The 21,617-nt window shown below is 42.3% G+C and overlaps 1 protein-coding gene across 1 annotated transcript in view; it reads left to right on the top strand.

Annotated features, from left to right (window-relative positions):
* Ptprm (protein tyrosine phosphatase receptor type M) overlaps positions 1-21,617 on the top strand; it is a 968,046-nt gene that overhangs the window by 671,754 nt on the left and 274,675 nt on the right. The window contains exons 12-14 of the mRNA XM_037210182.1: positions 2,176-2,449; positions 3,403-3,439; positions 10,051-10,125. Coding sequence (XP_037066077.1) covers positions 2,176-2,449; positions 3,403-3,439; positions 10,051-10,125 — 386 coding nt within the window. The remainder of the gene's footprint in view (positions 1-2,175; positions 2,450-3,402; positions 3,440-10,050; positions 10,126-21,617) is intronic.

The following is a 21,617-nucleotide window of genomic DNA, read 5'->3' as shown; positions in this document are numbered from 1 at the left end:
CACTGTTAGATCTGCACAGAGTGGGCTGGGATGCTCCTTCTCGGAGTCTCCCAGAACCCCCACACGTCTGAAGGCACAGCCAAGTGGCTTTTTGAGGTGTCTCACACAGTGTGCCCCATGACATTGCCTGTTGACTGGAACACCTCTGTGTGTCCCGTCAGCACCAGATTCAAGTTCCTTGACCCTATTACCTGGTAGCTGGCTTCCCAGAAAACAGGCGGCGAGTGTACACACTGTATTCCTTCCACATTCTCTTGGCCCCATGGGTCATTAGCAGGGCAACCCTCTCAACCAAAGAAGTGTCAATGTGTCGACATTCACATATGTTTGTAAATCGGTGTGTGCACAAAGGTTTATAGGTGTAAGAAGTCAGGAAAAAGAGAGGGATGCAGGTTGGCCTTCTAGCCTTCTACTCTGTGTCCTGGCTTTAACACAAGGCTTGAGACCTACTTCCTTTAATATTGCCTCTATCACTCAGGCAATCTATGACATTTGGTAATGCCTTGTACCTAACAAGACCCAGTGGGAAGTCTTTTATGTGAAGAAGAGTTGACTCCTTCCCCTTCTCTTTTTTATCTGGTTTACATCACTGGTAAGAATCTACATCATCATCGCACCGTACCGCTGGGACCACCAGTAGGCACAGCATCACTCCGATGCTCTAAAATAATTGATTTTTAGTTAGACAGAATTGCAGGCTGATGGCAGCATGCGTTTTTATGACTGTAATAGAGTGTGTTAAGTGGTTGTGTTCCCAGAGGTACACAGATTGGCTGGCTGCAGACTCAGAGGCCACCAGGTGAGACCAGCAGAGGCTGCCCCCAGGAAAGTGGGGTGGCAAGCATTCTCCGGATGCTTCCCTCAGCATTCATGATCATGTTGTTCTGAGCACCTCATGATTATCTTGTTACTCTAAGGAATCACCATACCTTTCTAATACCACAAGAAAAAGGTGTGTCTCTTTGCCTGGAAGGTTTTTTTTTTTCCATCTAATTTTGATTTGGTTTGTGAAACCTGTTCTCTCTCTCTCTCTCTCTCTCTCTCTCTCTCTCTCTCTCTATCTCTCTCTCTCTCTCTCTCTCTCTCTCTCTCCTTCTCCCCCCCTCTCATTTTTTCTCAAGAGGAAATACTTTTCCCTTCATAAAACTGCTTCATATGTTCATCGTTCTAGAGGCTACAAATACCTTAATTTTTCAAAAATGCATCATTTCAAGATCCTCCATTCTCCTAAAGTTACTTCAATATTTGGGGCTCTCCAAGGGGTGCCCTGTTACAAGGGGTCTCTCATTCACATCATCTGGTCTTTACGTGTAACTCAGATGGTATTGTTGATGGTTTCTCTTAGAGATCATTTCAATAGCGCAGCCTCAGCTTAGGAGATTCTGACCCCTAGTCTTCTTTAGACTTATCTTTCCACTGATGGCCAGGGGCATGGGATGTAAGAACAGATGGGAAGGAAGATCTTCGTCAGTATTGATCACTTCGCCTTGTGTTTTGTGACATGTAAAAACTTCACCCACATTTTATACAGATATAATTCAGGGGAATGATGGAATGATGTGTTAGTTTTTTTTTTTTCTTTACAAACCTAGAGTTAATGTCATTTCATTTATCTGAGTTAATTCTGAGCAAACTGATCTTCAGTTACACATGAGACAATGACAATCGAAATTGTCCAGTTACTTTTTAAAGTTTTCAGTTTTGTTCCTCTCAATAAGTGTGTGGTGGGGGGAGGGGGGGGAAGTCTGTAAAGTCCTTGCCGCATGTACACCAAGATTTGAGTCCAGCCCTGAGACACCTTGTGAAACGCTCGGAGAGGTGACTCACACTTGTAATAGCAGTGCTGGGGAGACAGGAACAACCATCCAGGCCCAGGTCCCGGTGAGAGGCCCTGTCTCAAAAAATTAGGTGGAAAACTCATGAGGAATGGCAACCAGGGCTGATACCTGGCCTCCAGAAGTGTACACACACGTGTGCACAGGTGCCTGCACATGCACACGTGCCCCCACACATTAGTTCATTCACTGTGTTAGAGGAACGGCTAAGGAAGAGCATTGAGCAAGGGCCGCCATGTTCTTTGTCCCAGATGTGCCCGAATTCCTGGCAATCGAAGACCAAGTGGATCGGTTTAGCGACCGTGAAGTATCATGGATGCTTCTCTTTGCTTTTTTCTAGTGTCTATCAAATAGTGGTTGAGGAAGAGCGCCCTCGGAGGACCAAGAAGACAACAGAGATCTTGAAGTGTTACCCAGTGCCGATTCACTTCCAGAACGCTTCCGTGCTGAACTCGCAATACTACTTCGCGGCGGAGTTTCCTGCAGACAGCCTCCAAGCGGCACAGCCCTTTACCATTGGTGACAATAAGACATACAATGGCTACTGGAACACCCCCCTTCTCCCCCATAAAAGCTACAGAATTTATTACCAAGCCGCTAGTAGAGCCAATGGGGTAAGTGTGGAAGATGGCCATGTGTTGTTAGGCTCTTGGCGTTATTCATGTAAACACAGGTTAAACGAAACAACAACAGTGAAAACAAAAACCAGCCACGTTTTTGTATGCTTCAGTTAGAAACATTTTTTTTAATATTTTTAAAAATCATTTTATCAAGAGAAACTTATGGAAGGAAATGAGTATGTATGGTTTTTATTTGTGGTTTAGGAAAGCATATTGTCAACATGATAGTTATTATTTTCCAATTTCCTTATTACCGAAAGTTGGCTAGTCATTCTGCTTAGCTGACTATTTTGCACGAAAATGATGTAGCTACAACACATACATTCAGCTCATTTAAAATGTTGTGAGATGCGCAGCATCTGTCTCTGAAGCATATTCTGTCCTGTTGCCTCAGCTCCGAGACTCCATGCATCCTGTAGCTGACTAAATTAGGCATCTTGTTTTTCTCCAAGAGAAAAGAGCTTTAGAAAGATGAGATGGGAGCAAAGAAAAAACAAAAAACTATTATTGGGTCAATCCTGAAATTGCCTGTTTTTCCTGTTCAGACCAGCCTAGGGCGCAGAGAAGATTGCAAGCCTGAGCTGGAAGGCAATGCTTCTAGCTTCCGACCCACGCTCGCTGCTTCACAGCTTAGGTCCAGGTCTCAGGGCCACTGACCTTTGCCAGTGTGAGGCAGGGAAGCCTGGGATGCGCAGGGAGCAGGGACAGGGCTGGGGAGTCAAGGGCAACCAGGTAGAGAGATTGAAAGCATCACTTCTCCTTTTGTGGCCCAGAATGTCTACTGTCTCAATCCTCATAGCAGAAAGCGCATCTGGTCATACCTCAGTGAGAAAAATCCACACTTGACATGGTGAGATGTTTCCTTAGTAGAGCTCACTGACTGAGCTACATTTCCCTTGATTTAAATACAATCTGGATAATAATTTCTCCCTCTTCATTTGATACAGGAAACCAAAATTGACTGTGTCCGAGTGGCCACAAAAGGTAGGTTGAAACTTTGAGATAGTCTACTTGTTTGTGTTCCTGAAGTTGATTTTATACTGTGTTTGAAAACATCTGAAAATATATTGAGAACTTTACTAAAATAAGTTTATGCATGTGTATCAAGTATGCACATACATGCATGTGTGTAGGCATTAGGATCCTATGGTAATTGATACCACTTCATGTAGATACCTTTTAAAATAAGTTACACTGGTAGAGCCCAAGTAGTTTTCAATGGTTATCTTTATTAAAGTTATTTTAAGAATATTAATTTTCTGTGATGTCAATATACATGTTTTAAATTTAAGCATATGGTAACTGGTAGATATATATGCAGTGAATCTTCATATGTAAAGGAGCAAAATACCACACACACACACGCCTTTTTTTAGATGGATCATCACTATGATGCCCAGACTAGATCCAAACACCCAGGCTCAAGTGGCCCTCCCGAGTAGCTGAGGCTATAGGTTCAGGCTGCTGCTCTTGCCATGACACCCACTTTTTAGTGACGTGGTTGTAATGTCCTTGTAAGGCCTGGGCTGTGTTCGCTGATGAACCCAGGAGCCAGAGGATGCCACAGTGGGTCTTCTGTTTCTTGGTCCTGATGGTGGCTAGAGCTCCTCCCCAGCACACATTCCTCACAGTCAGCCTCCTGAAGAAGGTTCAGACATGTGTCCTGGCACTTGTGTGGCAGGGGCTCTTCAGCCTCATGTTCCAGCCACCATATACAGGAGTGTCTGGGAACATACTCCGAGACATACAAACGCTGCACTCAAATGAGGCCTTATACATTAACCCTTGTCATCAAGCACACTCTTTCAGACCACCAGAGGAACCATGAGGGCGATAAAGAGGTTTGGATGATTTCGTTAGACAGGAAAAGAAGACGGTGCCCTTGGGCCTGTGGCTTCAGATCTAATCAGATCAGAGTGGATGAGTTCTTTGGATAAAAGTACTGTGATACTAGCATTGTCCAACCTTAGGAGACAGTTCGAACATGCTGAGATGTTCCTGAATATTTTCCTACTCCTCATGCATTCTTATTTTGTGAATACCCATGGCCAATCTAGAGTTAACCAATGCTTCCTGGTTGCACATGATGTAACAAGCTTTAGGTAGAAGGCTCAGCTCCCCATTGGTATTTTGTTTGTCCACAGGGGTCTGTAATTTCTATTCCCACCAATCTGTTTATAGAGATTTTTTTTAGGGACTTTATTTTTTTATGGTGTCTTACCTGATTGACACTATAATAGATTAGTAGTAAATGAAATTATGGTTTTCAGTATATCCTGGCAACTGCCATATGCTTTCAGCAGATAATTTACCATAGTATTGCAAGGCCCTTGAATCAGGCAGCCACCATACTCTAAGGTATATAGCCCCTGCTCAAGAGGAGTCCTCTGGAGAACCACATTATTACATTCCACTTAGCCTTGTGGTCTGAAAAAGTAAATCCATTTCAGGTGGCAATCTATAATACCTTGTGTTCACAGTCACGGTCACACCTTTCACAAGACCTTTTGAATATTCCCTCTCAGCCATTTCATTACCATTGTATCAAGAAGAAAACAGAGGCAATTGCTTCTCTAATAATTAAGGTGAAGAATGTGTGGGCTTGGATGGAGGTGAACTGACTGACGGGGACCACGCCTCTAACTGTGTGAAGGGTTGACCTGCAGCTTCTACACTCCTTCCCTAGAACCCCTTCCAATGCCCTGCTAGTTTTCTACCCAGCAGAGATCTGATGGATGGTACTTGAATAAAAATGTCATCGTCTGACCTTCTCTTTACCAGAATTGGGTCACTGCCCAATCTAATGTGTTCATTCGCATCATTAAACAATTATATAAGCAACATCCTAGGAAATATGGAAACCTAACAAGTTTGCTGTCTTCACAATAGATTGAATTAGATGGTGATTTGGATCATTTTCTCCCATCAGCTAGATTTCATCAATATTGTAATTTGTTTTTCAATTCGCCAAAGGGTGATTAGGCAATCAGATGACCTGATTGGCTAAATATTCCCCACTCATATTTTCTGAGTCATTTGCAAACATTTACACAGCAGCAAACTCTATCCAAATGTCCTTACGGGGGGTGGGGGGGGAGGGAGGGAAACACAGTTGACTATTCACTATCTGACGTATCACTGCTGTCTCCTGAAAGCACAGTCCAGTACACACCTCAGGAGACAGTCTCCCTCCAGGCGCATGGCATGGTTTTATGTTACTTCAAGACCTGTCAACATGACTTCAGTAACTCCCTTCCGGGACCCAAACTGATGAGTCAGCTCTTCCACAAGGAGAGCCATTTCCCTTCTTTACACTAAAATATCCTTTTGTAGCCCAGGGTTCCATCTGAACTGTTAGGGTCAAAACAGAGAAGTCAGTGGACCTGGTAACTTTAGTGTCATGGGATAAAGATGTTTGAAATTTAAGAGTTCTAACCCCGCAAGGGTGCTTTCCCACACATTGCTGATGGGATGGTTCACACTGCTTTCCTCAGTGAGCTTGTGAGTGTACAGAGAACTTCAAGCTCCCAGGAAACCACTGCTGACAAGTGTCTTCACGGAGGAGGTCTGGAGGTGGATTTGTTTTCCCAAAGAGCTAGTTTGTAACGTCGAGTAAGAGGGGGTGTCTCTTAAGACTAGATTTCATACCATTTATAAGTTTAATGCTGTGATTATTTTAATCATGTTCCGAAGATGTATTTTGACATTCATCATCTCGGATATAAAGACTTATAAAAATCAGACACAGGGAAAACAAAAGCTAAGGTGTGTTACCACAGACACCCCTGTTTAGACAGTTGCACATATTTTTATGCCTCTTCCTTTACTTTGTGGATCCAGGGAAGAGTTGTGTTGGTATGACCTTAGTTTGATTGTTGATTATAGATAAATGCATTACAGACTCTCCTCTCTTGAATTATAAGAAGGTGCCAGGTAACAGGATCTGCACGACATTTGCATATAACCCTGCCAATTCCAGTATGTACCATGGGATGATAGAAGAGTTTCTAACTATCTTTACTTCTCCAAATGTTTATTATGTTTCACAAATCATACTCAAATTTTTATTAGTCCAGTTCTTTTGAATCTCATTTGATTCACATCTGAATAACTATAATGTATGTGCTTTCTTTAACTTTTCTATACTGTACGCTCCTTTATAAGAACAATAACCGTTAGAACCTAGACCTTCCCACATGACTTTAGAAGGGTTTGTAGATGAACAGCCCTGAACTGACAAAGCACACTTAAAAATCAAAGTCTGTCTTATAAATAAATTGTTCTTCTGAGTTAAATGAGGCATATTCATTCTAATTGATGCAACGTCCAGCTTAAGCTGCACATATTAATCTTCCATAAGATAAAATTTTCCATACTGGAATGCAATTATGTCTCTCCTCGATGATATGGTCATTGGAGCTTTGCTGTTTTCTACTTCTTTTAAGAATTATCTGCTGCTTTCTGTGTGTTGCCTATAGAGTAGTCTGTAAGCTCTGAAGACTAGACACACAGACATAGCAATTTGTGAGGTTTTTGAGCTGATAAGAGTTTAGAGATTTCTTAGGTATTGGGCTTTGATGCATGGGGAAGGTCATAAATGTTAACTTTTTCCTCTCCTTGCAGTGCCCTCGCTAACAACAGGGCAGCTAGGAATCAAAGCCAAGTCTGCATAGGCAAACACATGCTAAATTCTTTCCTAAGCAGCTAGAGAAGTCAGGCTGTCACCCTTAGACGTGAGGAGAACAAATTATTATTCTGAGATTCAGTTTTTAAGGTGAATGTTCTATGGGGGAAATGCTTCGCTGTTTGTAAGTTTGGTGTTTTGTTTGACCTGAATTTATACCGAATGTGAATGTGAATGTGCTTTGCTGGGAGACCTTGAAAAAACTGAAGGATTTCTATTGTTTTGATACAGTTTCCAACTGTATTCAGAAATGTGAATGTTTTCTTTTTCTTTTTTTTTTTAAATCACTAGGCTGTTGGAGAAGTTTCTCCAACACTCTTTTTCTTTTCATTCTTTTGTTCAAAGAAATGCCATCCTTTCTAGGCCATCATGCTACAGAATGGAAGTGTGCTGATAAAAAGAACCCAGAGGAATGTCTGTTGAGATGTAAAGCTAATTAAGATTCTTTTTAATTACTCACATTCATTTCAGGAGCAAACAAAAGATAGAGCAGGGCACTTGCATCTGCTAATCCACCATTGTTCGGGCTCAGGCTATGGGTTTAGCACTTGCAACATTCAGCATTTTGTGAAGAAATATTTTCATTTCTTGATCTAAAATTGTCTTCATAATATAAATCAGGAGTGTCTTAACCCCTGAAAGGTTCTAAAAGATAAGAAGCTCAACAATCCCATGTGTCCCAAATTCCTCAGTCTCCATACTCATTCTTCATAAGTCATAGAAAATGAAGTATGGGAAGCAGTGGTCCAGCAAATTCCAGGTCACTTTGCATGCGACCTCAGTGGCTCTTCAGAGACCTAAGCCTTTGTTGTCTCTATGTCCCTGTGCACATCCACACCTTCAGCAGAGCCCACAATAACCATCTAGTGTTTCTCTTCAAAGGATTGGATTGCAATTTCTGGCTTAATTTTGCCAAATTTAATAATAATCTCTTTTATAAATTAATCTTACTGGTATGTTAAGGTGGAGTCAGAAAGCTTTTAGGATCCAAGGTCAGATAATACAGATTTTAGGCTGGGACTTATATAACTCAAGAATAGAATACTTTCTTTGCACATGCTAGACCCTGAGTTAATCTCCAACACTGAAGATAAATTAAAATATTAATTATTGAGTAGCTAACTAATCAAGAATAAATATTTTTTAGGTTTCATAGAATGTGACTTTTCTGTCACAAGTAGTCTCAGCTCTGTCTTGGTGGAAAGAGTGGCCGCAGGTGACGCCTGAATAATTGAATTTGGCTGTGTTCTGATAAAACTTGTCAAAGCAAGTGCTAATCCTACTGAGAGCAGTCAGATGCTTTTACTGAACTAAATCCAGCAATCACAAATATACTCTACAAATCAGGAAACAGACCAGAGAGCTATTCCCCAGTGCTCATAATGTACATTTTGCATAAATGAGCCTTGTGTCGGATTATAGTTTTAATTCTTCTTGAATTATGAATATCTGCTGTTCACAGCTACTTCCAAGTGTATTTGTTTCTTAGGAGTCACTTTTTTGATAATAGATAAGTGTTCTGTTAAATCATCTTTTCTTTTAACAAACATAAAGCAGGTCAGATGTTCCTATAAGTAATCCAAAATGTATGAGAAGTGTACCAGTGGTCTATGCCCAAACAAAAACGCCAAGTATCTAGCACCCACAACTGGTGCCAGTGTTGCTAGAAGCCCCAGAAATAGCGTTTTAGAGTATGCAACTACCTACAGCTATCTTCCAAGATGCTGCATGGGTCAGGCCCGGGAAATGATCTTGGGAATGCTTTGAGAAACTGTGACCCAATAGTTTGTTTATCTCAGAGGGTACAGCTAGAATGCAGTCACTGGTGGTGTGAGAACAGCTCTCCAGCCTTGTCCCAGCTCAGTCACTATAGTCGTCTAGCTGTAAGGAGCAGCGCCATTTGAGTGTTACAGAGGGATAGCTGGAAATATTATGCAGCCGCAGTTTGGGGTTTAATTGTCTGCAGATGGTGGATGATCTATTTCCCTTATTCGCTGTCACATTTCTGATAGTACCCAAGCTGCTCCATGTAAATTAGTAATCTTTCATGCAAGCCTATTCTTAATTTTCCAATATTTTTTCCCTGCATCATTTTCCAGCTGTATCATGTTACAACTGATGTTTTAATTTTCTATTTTTTTTCTTCAATATCTGTGTGTTATAAATGTTAACTGCTTAAACACAACTGCTAAGCTGTGTAGGCACACCAAGAGGCCAGTGTGGTCCACTTCAAAAATCTTAAATATTTCTTTGGGCACATATTAACTGTGACAGTGACAGCAAAGGCAAGTGGGAACTTTATTGTGTCCTTGAGACAGGTGATTTTATTCTTTGGGGATGGGGATGTTAAAAAGGGGTCCTCATAGAAAGCTACGTGAAACTTGGTTGTCAGAGAAATTACATAAAAACGTGTTTCGTGAAAGAATGTGGTTTTCTATACCATGGTGGTTATGGGGCAAGGGGAAACACTGTGGCACAGCCACCTAGTTTTAAGTGACCTAATAAGATTGAAAGATCCAGAAGGGTTAGCAAGGAACTCTCTCACCACAGTCAGTTTGGACTGGATTCAACTGTCAGCCTTCCGTCCAGTGCAGAATGCACATTTCGGAGTGGAGAGGGGGTGTGGCCTTACTCGTTTTCTATTCGGTTGATCTATCCAGGGTCTCAGGCAAAGCATCACTTAAGCCGACCACACGGCTTAAGAGAAGAGAATTCAGAAGATGAAAACCTTGCTCTGTGTGTGTGTGTGGTTTTTTTCTTTCTTTCTTTCTCTTTCTTTTCTTTTTTGCTGTTTTCGGAACAAAGTTGAGATGGTTTGCTGTACTGATGGGAATTCTTCTTGCTAGCCTAGCTTCAGTCTGGCTTTTTTTTCCCTCATGCATGCTGACCTGGGAATCCTCCTTTGCCTTAGCTGCGATAATCGTGACTCAGCTTACAACACCATACATTCGCATCGCCCCTGCTGCAGGCGACGGCCAACTAACAGGTCAGATGTTCAAGTATAGATGAGTCATCTTGCCCATTTCCTGCTCATTCTTCTCAGCTTCCTTTCCCCTCTACATTTCCTCCTTTGCTTAAGGCCTGTTTAGAATGTTCTAGACCCTTGGTGCAGACCTTTGCTCGCATTAGCTTAAGTGACATGCTTGGCCTCTTCTGTGTGCACATTTATACCCATGCATTAAGTCCAACCCTACTGCATGCTTCCATTGTGTGTTTGGTCTGTTGGTATGTTCCTTTCTATCCTAATGTTAAATAGAAATGAAATTTGCTGGACTTGGAATAGCAGTGACATCAGTTGATAGGATTTCAAGGAAAACACTGGAAAAAAAAAGTATTTCCATTTTTCCAAATTAATTTAAAAAGGCACTGAGATGAGAACTAGAAAGGCCTATTTTTTCATCTTTCGGGATTGAGTTTGCACATACGTTAGCAATACGCAATCTCATCTGCCAGCATTATAAAGCAGAGCCACCCTGAAGCTGTTTAAGGATGCCATTCAAGCAGTCCTTTGTGGATGTGCCATTGTTGCTGAGCTGATTGCATTCTTTCCATCCTTGTTGCAAAGCAAAGCACTTATATAGAACAGGGTCACATCTGCAAGTGAAGTGTGCTAAATAATTCAGCAAAGTTGAAGAAAATTTGAACGGCTTAGAGTCCTGGATCCCAACCTGGTGCTTACCTCTAGCATAAGGAAGTAGCTTGTTCACACTCACTAGCTCCAAATTCAAGTGAGTATCCCTGTATGATGATATAGAAAAGTCCAGTAAATTACTCCAGATGAAGGTGAGTGCTTAGTGAGTTCTAGAATGCTTCACCCTGCAACAATGCAAGTCATGGTCAAGATTGCTAATCAAGTCATGTGGTCAGGACTCCACCATCTGTTTTCAAAGGGCCCAGATACTGTAGGCAATTGTTTGTGTGCAGGCATTACTAAAGCTGACTAGGAAACTCACAGCGACTCCTCATCTAATTTCCACTTCAGCATTTGTTTTTATAGATCCAGAAGAATCAGTAACATTTATTGAAGAAACATGCTGCACTTAACTCATCATGAGAAATCACAACTGCCTAGGTGGTTGTATTTTGAAAACATCAAGCAGCTGATATTCCAGAAAAATATTGATTGATAAGATAAAGACATGTAGACTAATTCTGCCTTCTTCTGTATTAGAAGTCTAAATGTATTTTCAGCTTTCTGTTCTAGAGCCCAAGAGCTCTAGGCTTATTGGGCATTTCTCTTTCTTTCAGGTTGCTTTTAAGACTATTTCTCTTACCCACTCAAGTTCTGCTTAGTAAGACTCTCCCTTCTCCAACTCTTCTGATGTGCCCCTCCCACCAATCAAGTGACTGAAGGACAGACAGCATCTTTCTTAGCATGGCTCCTCTCCTCTCCAGCCCTTACATTTAGGGATTGACTAGGGTGGTTCCAGTTAGATGTCAAACAGAGGGCTATCTGGAATCCCCGAGGAAATCGAACCTCCTTTCCCTGCGACATATGACCAGGCACCAGCCTTGTATGCAAGTCATTAAAAATGAGTTGACTCCAAACTAAAAGGGAAACCCAGTTATGTTGCCCCATTCTCTATCTTTCCTGCACTCTTCCACCATCCAGTGAAAGGTGGCATTTACTAACCATGAAGTCAGTGACACTGCACAGCAGAGCTCCCTCTGGGAAATCTGTGATTAACAGGACACCCAACAAAGCCACTCTCAGAAGTAGTGCCTGTTATCATGAATTGTGGTAGGAAGGACACACATCACTGCAGTGTCCGGCCACCATCCCTCTCGTGGCTGCAGGGGGACTGCCTACATCGTTTACTTCATGAAGATTTAAAGCAATAGTGGGTCAGGATAGCTCAAAAACCAGGAAGAAAACAAAAACTACTCTGTATTTGTTGCTGATCTAATGGCGATTTGGCTTATCCAGAAATGTATCTCACTGATGATTCATTTCCCATTTGTAACAGCTATCAGACTTCGCCAGTAGCCACACTAAGTTTTCCTGTAGATTTATTCCCAAGCCCAAGGCTTCATTCAATCATTTTATGACAGGTATGGAGCCCTTCAAGGTGCCAACTGTAGTCAGACAGTTTCTCTGGTCCCACTCGGCCCCACAGTCCCCTAGCCGCTTATAAAATAATCAATTACTCAGAGGCTTAATATTATTTACAAATTGTATGGCCTATGGCTTCTTGCTAGCTAGCTATTGTAACTTAATCCATTTCTATTTACCTATAAGTTGCCATGTAGCCATGGCTTACCGGTACTTTTACATCTTGCTTCTCCTGGCATTGCTGGTGTCTCTCTAGACTCTGCCTTTCTCCTTCCTGTTTCTCTTCTTGGATTTCCTGCCTGCCTCTAAGCTGCCTTGCCATAGGCCAAAGTAGATTATTTATTAACCAATGGGAACAACACATATTCACAACTTTCAGAAAAACATCCACCATCATTTCCCCTTTTCTATCTAATAGAAAAGGAAGGTTTTAGCTTTAATATAGTAAAATTATATATAATAGAACAGTTATCAAATAAGAATTACAGTTACAATATCTAGTCTATTTCTATTTGGCAAAATTAAAGAAAATATTTTATCTATCCTATATTTGTGAGTCTAAGGTTTCATATCTAATTTATCTTTCATCATGACTAAGGAAAACTATAATTATAATTATCTAGTCTTCAACTCTATCAAAGATCCCAGAAGGATATATTACCTAAGTAAATAGGAAGTGCATTGTAAGCAACTTCCAAGAATCTAGAGTAACAGAGACAGCTGGCTGCCTGGACAGTCACCCAAAGTTCCTTTGCAACATTGGGGCATCCATCTTCAGCCTATAGGCCTAGAGTTTCTTAGTTGCTTCTCCCTGTGTCCTGCAGATTTTCTGGCAGTCTCCTCTATGAAGCAGAAACCTAATCTTGCCTTGTTTTGGCTAAATTTAGTGTTCATTTTTCCATGGGTTCTGCATATCCAGTCGATAGAACATTGTGTCAAGCAGTCCAGGCAAGAATAGTTTCTTGCCGGGCGGTGGTGGCACACGCCTTTAATCCCAGCACTCGGGAGGCAGAGGCAGGCGGATCTCTGTGAGTTCGAGGCCAGCCTGGGCTACCAAGTGAGTTCCAGGAAAGGCACAAAGCTACACAAGAGTTTCTTGACCAAATGGCTAACTTTTGCAATAAAGAAAGCAAACTGCATAAGGAGTTTTTTTTTTGATGCCCATCATCTTCTTTGAAGTAAATAGGTGCTGCCAGGAGCAGACATGTCTCATTGTCCAGAAAAATCTAAGTTTTTAAAACATTTTAAATGCCATATTCTGGAGGTCTTTGAAGTGTTTGAAGATTACCTACCTAATTGAAGTGTATCTTTCTATATCTAAAAAATTTAATTATTATGACTATAAATTTGATTATCATAGATGACTAAATATTAATCTCTTTCTTAATTATATACTACAATTTTTAAATGAGCTATACAAACATAATACCTTAAACAAGAGTAGAAATATACATACAGTATAACAAAATTAACTTTAAATTTGTATCAATAAACTAAAATCCATAGCAACAAGTTGTTGTTCTTTAAAAGTAGATTCAATAATCTACCCTTTTATCCTATCATATCTATACTATCCCTTTTTCTTTCTTAGAAAGAGATTGCATTTATAATTAACCCCTTTTAAATAAAAATAAACATTTATAAACAATATTTTGGGAATTTGGGCACAGCTTTTCACACTACTGTTGGGGGTACTAGCCATCTTATGGGGATCTTGAGAAAATTAAGAATTATAGTTAAATCTTGCCTGTAGTCTGTGAGGATAGATGGTCTCAGCCAGTTGCTTTGAAGCTGATTCTGGATGTTGGGTCATCTAGGCCATGGTGTCATTGGAGACCTTTCAGAGGGTCTTGGCTGATCAAGCCATATTAGCCCGGATGCAATCCACAGGTTCTCATCTTCTGTGGAAACAAAAGCAGAACCTCTTTTCCAAAGCAATGTATTCTTAGACATACATTTTGAAGTTAAGATACCTTTAAAATATACATATTGGTTTAACTCAGCAGCTTTTACAATCAAATGTTTCTCTCCAGTTAAAAATCTCAAAAACAGTATAATACTATGCAGTATCCAAATTCTTTGTGTGATTTCTATCTTATGTGGCTTATTTTTATATTGCTTTTACTATCTCTTAAAAGACTTTATTTTTTAAAATTATCTACTTCTGTATATAACTGTCTATCCTCTTTTCCTCTCTCTTCCAAGCCTGTGTACATTTTTACATATAATGTAAAGCATTTGGAGGTTTATTCCATTTGAATCTGTCTTTTTGTGAATCTGTTGCTTTAAAATGCAGCATGGCCAGGACTGAGCCGGCAGCCTTGGCTGCTGACTCTGCCCACTTCAGGTTCCCAACATGGTGGCAGTAATTCACCGCCAGCTCTGGGAGCCATGCTCTCCACTGACTCTGGGAGGCAATAGGTCTATGCCTCTATCAAAGATCATGTAGCCCAGAAACCTTTTTTGTTTGTTTGTTTGTTTTGTTTTGTTTTGTCTGTACTAGCAAAGGCTAAATCCACCATGCAGTGTGCTGCATGGCTTGGAGACACCTCTGTGCACGGCAGTGGGAACCCGCCATACTGTAGCTCACTACTTACCTGAGACACACAACTAGGAAGCTGCTCTTGGCTCCATTTTAGAACCCTTTTTTCAATTCTCTCAGGTTTGGGGTGCAAACTCCTTGCTCCACATTGGGCAGCCAAATGTAGCCAGAAGTTTCTCCAGGCCTGCCTGACCCCTCGCAGTCCAGACAAATCTCTCTCACCCATAATCCTGCAGATGCTCCGACCCAAGTAAACATAGACTCCATCTTTCTCCTTCCTGTCTCTCTTCTTGGACTTCCTGCCTGCCTCTAAGCTGCCTTGCCATAGGCCAAAGCAGCTTATTTATTAAACAATGAGAACAACATATATTCACAGCATATGGAAAGATATCCCCCAGCAGCCCAGGATGGTTCCACACACTTAGTCGTACTTTATGTGTTTGCCAGGGCATCTTGGCACCAGGGTTTGTTGTATTAGTAGCAACAAAATATATTCCTACGCACATTTGTGAAAGGAACATGAGCCTCCTACAGGTCAGGAAGCAAGAGTGAGAGTTAGACGGCAGGTCGGGGAGACACGTTTCTGCACCCTCCTGTGAGGTTAACGGCTTAGCAGTGAATGCTTAGGAAGCCGTCACTCTAATTTTCCTATCTGTGAACAATTGTTCTGTTCACTCTGTCAGTCCTGACTCTTCCTGAAGCCAACAAACCTCAGCGGACAGTTGCCCTCTGAAGCGCCTTCTGCCTCCCTGTTGTCCATTTTGCTCTACCATGCTGACATTGTACCCCTAGACATCCTGGTCAGTGCTGAAAGCCTACTGGGAAGCTCTCACGAGGACGCAGCCTCTGACCCTTGGGTCTTACTGTACCAGTGTGCATAGCATGTCAGATATGCCTTGGTTTATGCAGGGCCGTCTTGCTCACGTAACACCAGAGGAAACAAACCTGTTAGTGTCCTGACCCCAGCACTGGGCACTGAGTTGGAGACATTAATCTTGCTCCTTGATTGGACATATTGAGTGAGTGACACAGAGACCAGGACCATCCAGAAAGGGGGCTGGGATTATAGACTTGGATGGTGTGCCATAAACAATTGTGGCGTTGCACTAAGGAGAGTATCTTAAGCCTCTGTCCTCAGCCCTAAGAACATGTCATCAGCCAGTACACTTGTACATACACACATACACACACTCGCAGTCACATACACGCACACAGCCACATATATGCACACACACATATATACACTCACAATCACATACATACATACACACACAAACACACATATTCATAGCCACATACATACACACACATACAATTACACACACTTCACAGCCACATACATATGCACATACACCCAGCCACACACAATTACATACATACACACACTCACACACATACATACTCACAGCCACACACATACACACTCATAGCTATATACATACACACTCACACACATGTATATACACACACATACACACTCACAGCCACATACATACACACACTCACAAGTTTAGTTGAAATGAATAGAAACTATTTTTCCAACGCCACTCACTGCCTAAGATACAGGCAGAGGCATTTACAGTCTATTCTTCCTGGTTTATTCTTTTAATCTATTAAATTAAATTCATCTCCTACTGGTGGGTTATAAACCCTAGGAATATAGAACTGTGTTTGGAAGAATACAGAAAATTAAACATGCTAGAAATTTTCTGTAAGAACTTAGAATTAATTAACTAATACGGTTAGACTGTTTATATGAAGATTTGATTTATGATTTAATTACCTACACAACTCTGAGGTGCTGTGGAGAATGATTTCCTTGAGCAAATTTTTATCATCCATTTGCTTTGTTCATACATCTAATACAGTAAGGCCTGTGGCCTAAAATACTTCCAAACAAAATGACTTCTGGGGCCAGAGGACAAATGAGATGTGTGTGGGAACATAGGACAGCAGTGTGGGAGGGAGAGGGGATTTTTGTTCTAGTAACTTCTCTCACTGTGTGAGAAACACCTGACTTTAGCAAGAGTCTGCTTTGACTGATGGCATGAGGGTCCCGCCCCTCACAGTGAAGGAGTCATGGAGGCAGGTGCGGAAGGTTCTGGTCCCATTGCATCTGCAGTCAGGCACCACGGTGGATAATGCTGGTGCTCAGCTCCCTTCTCCTCCTCCTTCACCCTGGGACCTGGTCCACGGCATGGCACTATCCTTAAATCTTTACCAGAACCACCCTGAGACAGACCAAGTTGATTCACTGCTGGGTGTAAGTCCGGTCAAGTTGGCAGTGAAGGTTAGTGATCAGAAGGGAAGGGGCATAAGAGCGTGAACTAGACAGTAGTTACTTCCACACAGTCTCAAGTTCTGAAACCTGTATGGGGCTCACGTGTAAAGTCAAAGACTAAACACGGCCAGATGTTAGAGCAGCGAAGATAGATTTTACCCAGTGGCTACAGATGTTCTGATTTGCAAGGTGACTAGCCCTTTAAAGAGAGATCAACGAAACAAGGAAAGGTGGTGGGGTGGGGGACTATGAGGAGTAGGAGATTGAGAAAGGCCTGGAGACAGGTTGGTCCATGAGAAACCCATCTGAATTTGTTGACTAGACCCAATTGGATTGCTACCCCTCAGGCTCTGTCCTGGGGTATTGGGAGAAAGAAATTAAATCCTTCTGGAAGCCTTGCCTTTTCTCAGGCAAGCATGTTAAGGGGCTTAAGCTATTGGGAACCCAGGTGGCACTGACTCACATCTTTGTACACCATGGTGGAGACCCAGTAGAGAAGAAGGCCCACAAAAGCCCCGCTTGAGTTTGGTCGGAGAGGAAACTCGTCTGTATAGAGAAAAGCTATCTTGGATTTGGCTCTTCAAATCAGTACAAATATTTTAAACAAAATGAAGCAAAACACCCCAAGTTTGAGACTCATAGCCACTGAATTAGGTGTTTACTGAGGAGAAACTCTTGTGCTGTGATGTAGAGCTGGAACCTTCTACCGGCATTGTTCACCAATGCCTTCCTATAACCTCACGAGGGAAAAATACCGCCATATCTTACGCTGGGACTCAGAAGCGCAAGGGGATGACACTCACAGGCACAGACTCCAGAAGCCGCCCCCTGTAGGCAGTCAAGTCAGGAACTTGGACTTGACCCCAGGCTTTGTGAATGGATGCCTCGGGTCCTTCAGGCTCCTGCCAAGTCTCACTTGGTTCTCACCCACCACTGACACTGTCAGCCTTTTCCCTCAGGTTCTCACTGCTCCCCTGGCCACCTAGACTCCCTGCCACCTTGGCCTTCTGCTGCCCTTCACGCTTATCCACAACCCCGAGGAACTACCATCACCTGCTCCCTCTGCATTTTTTACTCTAGCTGGAGAAATGGCAGACTGATTCATGCTGTGGACTCCCTTATGCTCAGCCCAAACTAGGTGCCTCCCGCTGATCACCACATGTCTTTTGGGATAGACTTCCAAGCCTGCTCTCAGTTCCCAGGGTATGCACCAACACTCTGAGGTCACCTGGCCCACCTTCCTTTTCTTCTTTCCTGGCACAATATCTCTGGGAACCTTGGAACTTTAGACCTTCCTTCTGATCCAGGGGCGTGGCAGCTACTGGGTCCTAGATGAGGACAGCTTTTCCCAAAGAACAACACAAAACACCAGTGAAATACAAGACCTGTAAGACCGAGGAAGTTCCTGGAAATGATGCTAATGAGTGTGTCCTTATCAAATTTCAAGCATAATCAGGCTCTGAAACCCAGCACTCTCTCTCTAAAGCCCAAGTTTGTTGCTGTCTTTACAGCTGAGGCCAAGTATCCAGCCAACCCCAGGCAAACACTGGCACTAAGCTGGGAGAGGAAACTGGGCCCTCTCAGTGAAGTGGTGATTTGAAATTTGGTGTAGAGAAGAAGGTCACCTGGCACATTGTGGAAACAAGAATCTCAGGTCCCTCAGCCCATAAACGCACAACATCTACCAGACCATAATCCTTCAGAAGTGCCTTGGAGCGGTGTGCTGGGCTGGCTCAGAACATCTGTGGCTAGCAGGGGCAGTCATTGGGCTTCAGAACCAAGCTGCTCCAGTTCGAATCCCAGCCCTGTCACCCAACAGCACAGTGACCTTGGGAAGGGATCTAGTATCCCAGCAGCTCACCAGTTTGAGATGTGGGAGTCATACTGGTCTCTGCTCATGAAGCTGGTGTCAGGATTCAATATGCAATTTGAACATCTAGTAAACCTTCAATAAGTAGTAGTTGTGGTTAGGTTTCTACCTTAGTCTGTTTTATCTTAATTAGGGGAAATTTCAAACTGTTTCTGTCCATCCTGGCCCACTGACCACACCTGTTCTTTGCCTTCTTCATGCTAAACATTCAATAGGCTGCTGGTCTTAACAGTGACCCAAGGAGGGGAGGGATCAGTTAGGGGAAAGTTTACCCTGTGTCTATACTAACACCATCACCAAAGTCTAACCAGAACAATTTCAGACCTGCCACAGCTTTCCATGAATGTGAAAATGTACACACAGAGGGAAGCTTTTCACTCTTCTTTACCGGCATAGCTCTCTGAGACATTTCCCACTTATAATATGCCATGCAGTGACCAAGCCAATATACATCCAAGTTGGTCATTGTACTGCTTAGCTGTCTGTCCATCTGTTGGGTATATTAGGATCTGCCCTTGCCCCTTGATGATGAGCAGATACTCAGTTCTCCTTTTACTAACAAGCTGGAACAAACAGTCTTCCACATAAACTTTCAGTGAAGATTTCTATTTCTGGACAGTTCCCAGATGTGGGTCAAGGACCAAGCCCTCTTCTTGTGTGTAGAACTTGGTTGTCCTGTTGTAGCTGGTGACCCTGGAACCCAAGGTCCAAGTGCCCCATTGTCTGAAGTGCCACCTTCACTGCCTGTGAAAAACCCGGGTTTCCAGGAGAAGGCTGGAGATGGTGTTCAGCCACGTGTCCTGAATCTGAGTGTCTTTACCTGCGTACATGCTGTTTCCATTTCATCATAACTTTTTTCTCCAGTTTCCTTACCCATCTGCATGTTTATTATCATTTTCAGTATAAAGAAGTTTCTGTTTGTTGATGGTCAAATATTCTGAGTTTCCCCAAGTTCTTTTTTCCTGCCCCAACCACGCCGAGTCTCAGGTTATTTGACTGTAGATTTCTTCCATCTTCACAGTCTTCTCTACATGTCTCTCTTGAATTCCTCTAGAAGTTACTGTTGATAGAATGCGAGGTATCACTTGGCAACAGATCTAACTTTGGCCCACACAGATGATAATCCACCAGAACAGCATTTCACATTCATGGAAAGCAGTGGCAGGTTGGAAAACTGTTAACTGCTGTAGGGTTTGATGATGAGATTACTGTAGACACAGGTTGAATAACTAACTTTTTCTTTGCTTTTATGGCTGAAATGGCCCAGGAGCCGAGTATGTATTGGTGGTCTTTATCGAATGACCAGTTCTTCCCCACAGAACCATGATGCTGCAGTGTCACATGTGAGGCTCTCGTGTGTGAGGATTGCTCACTTGGGATTGCTGATGACACTTTGTCCGGAGTCCCCTGTGCATGGATCGCCATCCTCAATTGCAGAGGCTTCTCAATTATATTTTGCTATATGATACAATTAGAATTCTCTTATTCTTTGTCAGAAGCCATAACTGTTTATTTCATCATCTACGTATCGGTCTTTACAGGGGCCATGATGCCTTCCTTCCACAGTCACCACTTCTGAAATCCCTCTCATTCCTCTCCCTCTGCTTCATTCCTTACCATTACACTCCCCTCTCCCTGGGATTCTTTGAAAGTATCAATTTCTTGTCACTGTTCATTACTATTGCAAACTACCTAAGATAATCACCTAATGAGGAGGGAAGGATTGCTCTAGCTTTTAGAACGTACAGACACTTGGTCTTGTTGCTTTGGACCTGTGATAGCAAAGTAAATAATGACGGGAACTAATGATGTAGGAGGCCTGTTCAACTCATCGGGGTCAAAAAGCGAGAGTGGGAAGTGGGGTGGAGCCCTGCTAATCCCCTTGAAGAACATGTCCTGAGATAAGGCAGTTACTGAAGTCTTTTCAAGAGTTTGGTCTGTAGACTCATGAGCAGCTGTACCAAAGGAGATTGTTAACTGCATTTGCTGTGTATGTAGAAACAATTTAGAAATAGTTTTAGGTTGTATTTTTATAAGAAGCATATTGTATATATCATTAAACTTCTCATAGCCTGTCTCTCGGGACTGGAAAAATAAGACACTTGGGTACCAGCGATTATTTTCTAATGGAATGAAGTAGTTTATAGAGGAATAATGTCCTTGAAGGCCTATACTAAATTCCAAACTAATTTTTTTTTTTTAGTTTTAGTTTTATTTTCTGTGCATGAGTGTTTTATCTGCAGGCATGTATATGTACCATGTGCATGCAGTACCTGTGGATGCCTGAAGAAGGCATTGGATGCCCCGGAATTGGAGTTACAGATGGTTGTTAGCTGCATTTGGGTGCTGGGAATAAAACAAGGTCCTCTAGAAGAGCAGCTGGTGCTCTTAACTGCTGAGCCATCTCTCTAGTCTCTACTTTTATTCATTTATTTTTAAGTAACATCCCTGCCTAGAGTGCTTACCACAGTGACTGTAGGGGATGGATCGGATTCTGGAATGTTCCCTAGGCTAGGGTTCTATCGGCCACCTCCTGCCTGCTTCCCATCCCATATTTTTCTGACATGTATATCATTCTGTTGAGCAAAAAGTAAAATGTGGTGTGTTTACTCCTGAAATAAGTAGCTAAAGAGGATAAAGACCACTCATAGAAGTGTGATGTGATGTGTGCTCTTGGCTCTCAAGGAAGCTGTCTTTCTGGCTGCCATTAAGATCAATGTAAACAGTTTAGT

Source organism: Peromyscus leucopus, chromosome 13, assembly GCF_004664715.2.
Source record: "Peromyscus leucopus breed LL Stock chromosome 13, UCI_PerLeu_2.1, whole genome shotgun sequence".
Classification (NCBI taxonomy): domain Eukaryota; kingdom Metazoa; phylum Chordata; class Mammalia; order Rodentia; family Cricetidae; genus Peromyscus; species Peromyscus leucopus.
The sequence above is the reverse complement of the archived record's forward strand: the minus strand, read 5'-3'. Positions and strand labels throughout refer to the sequence as shown.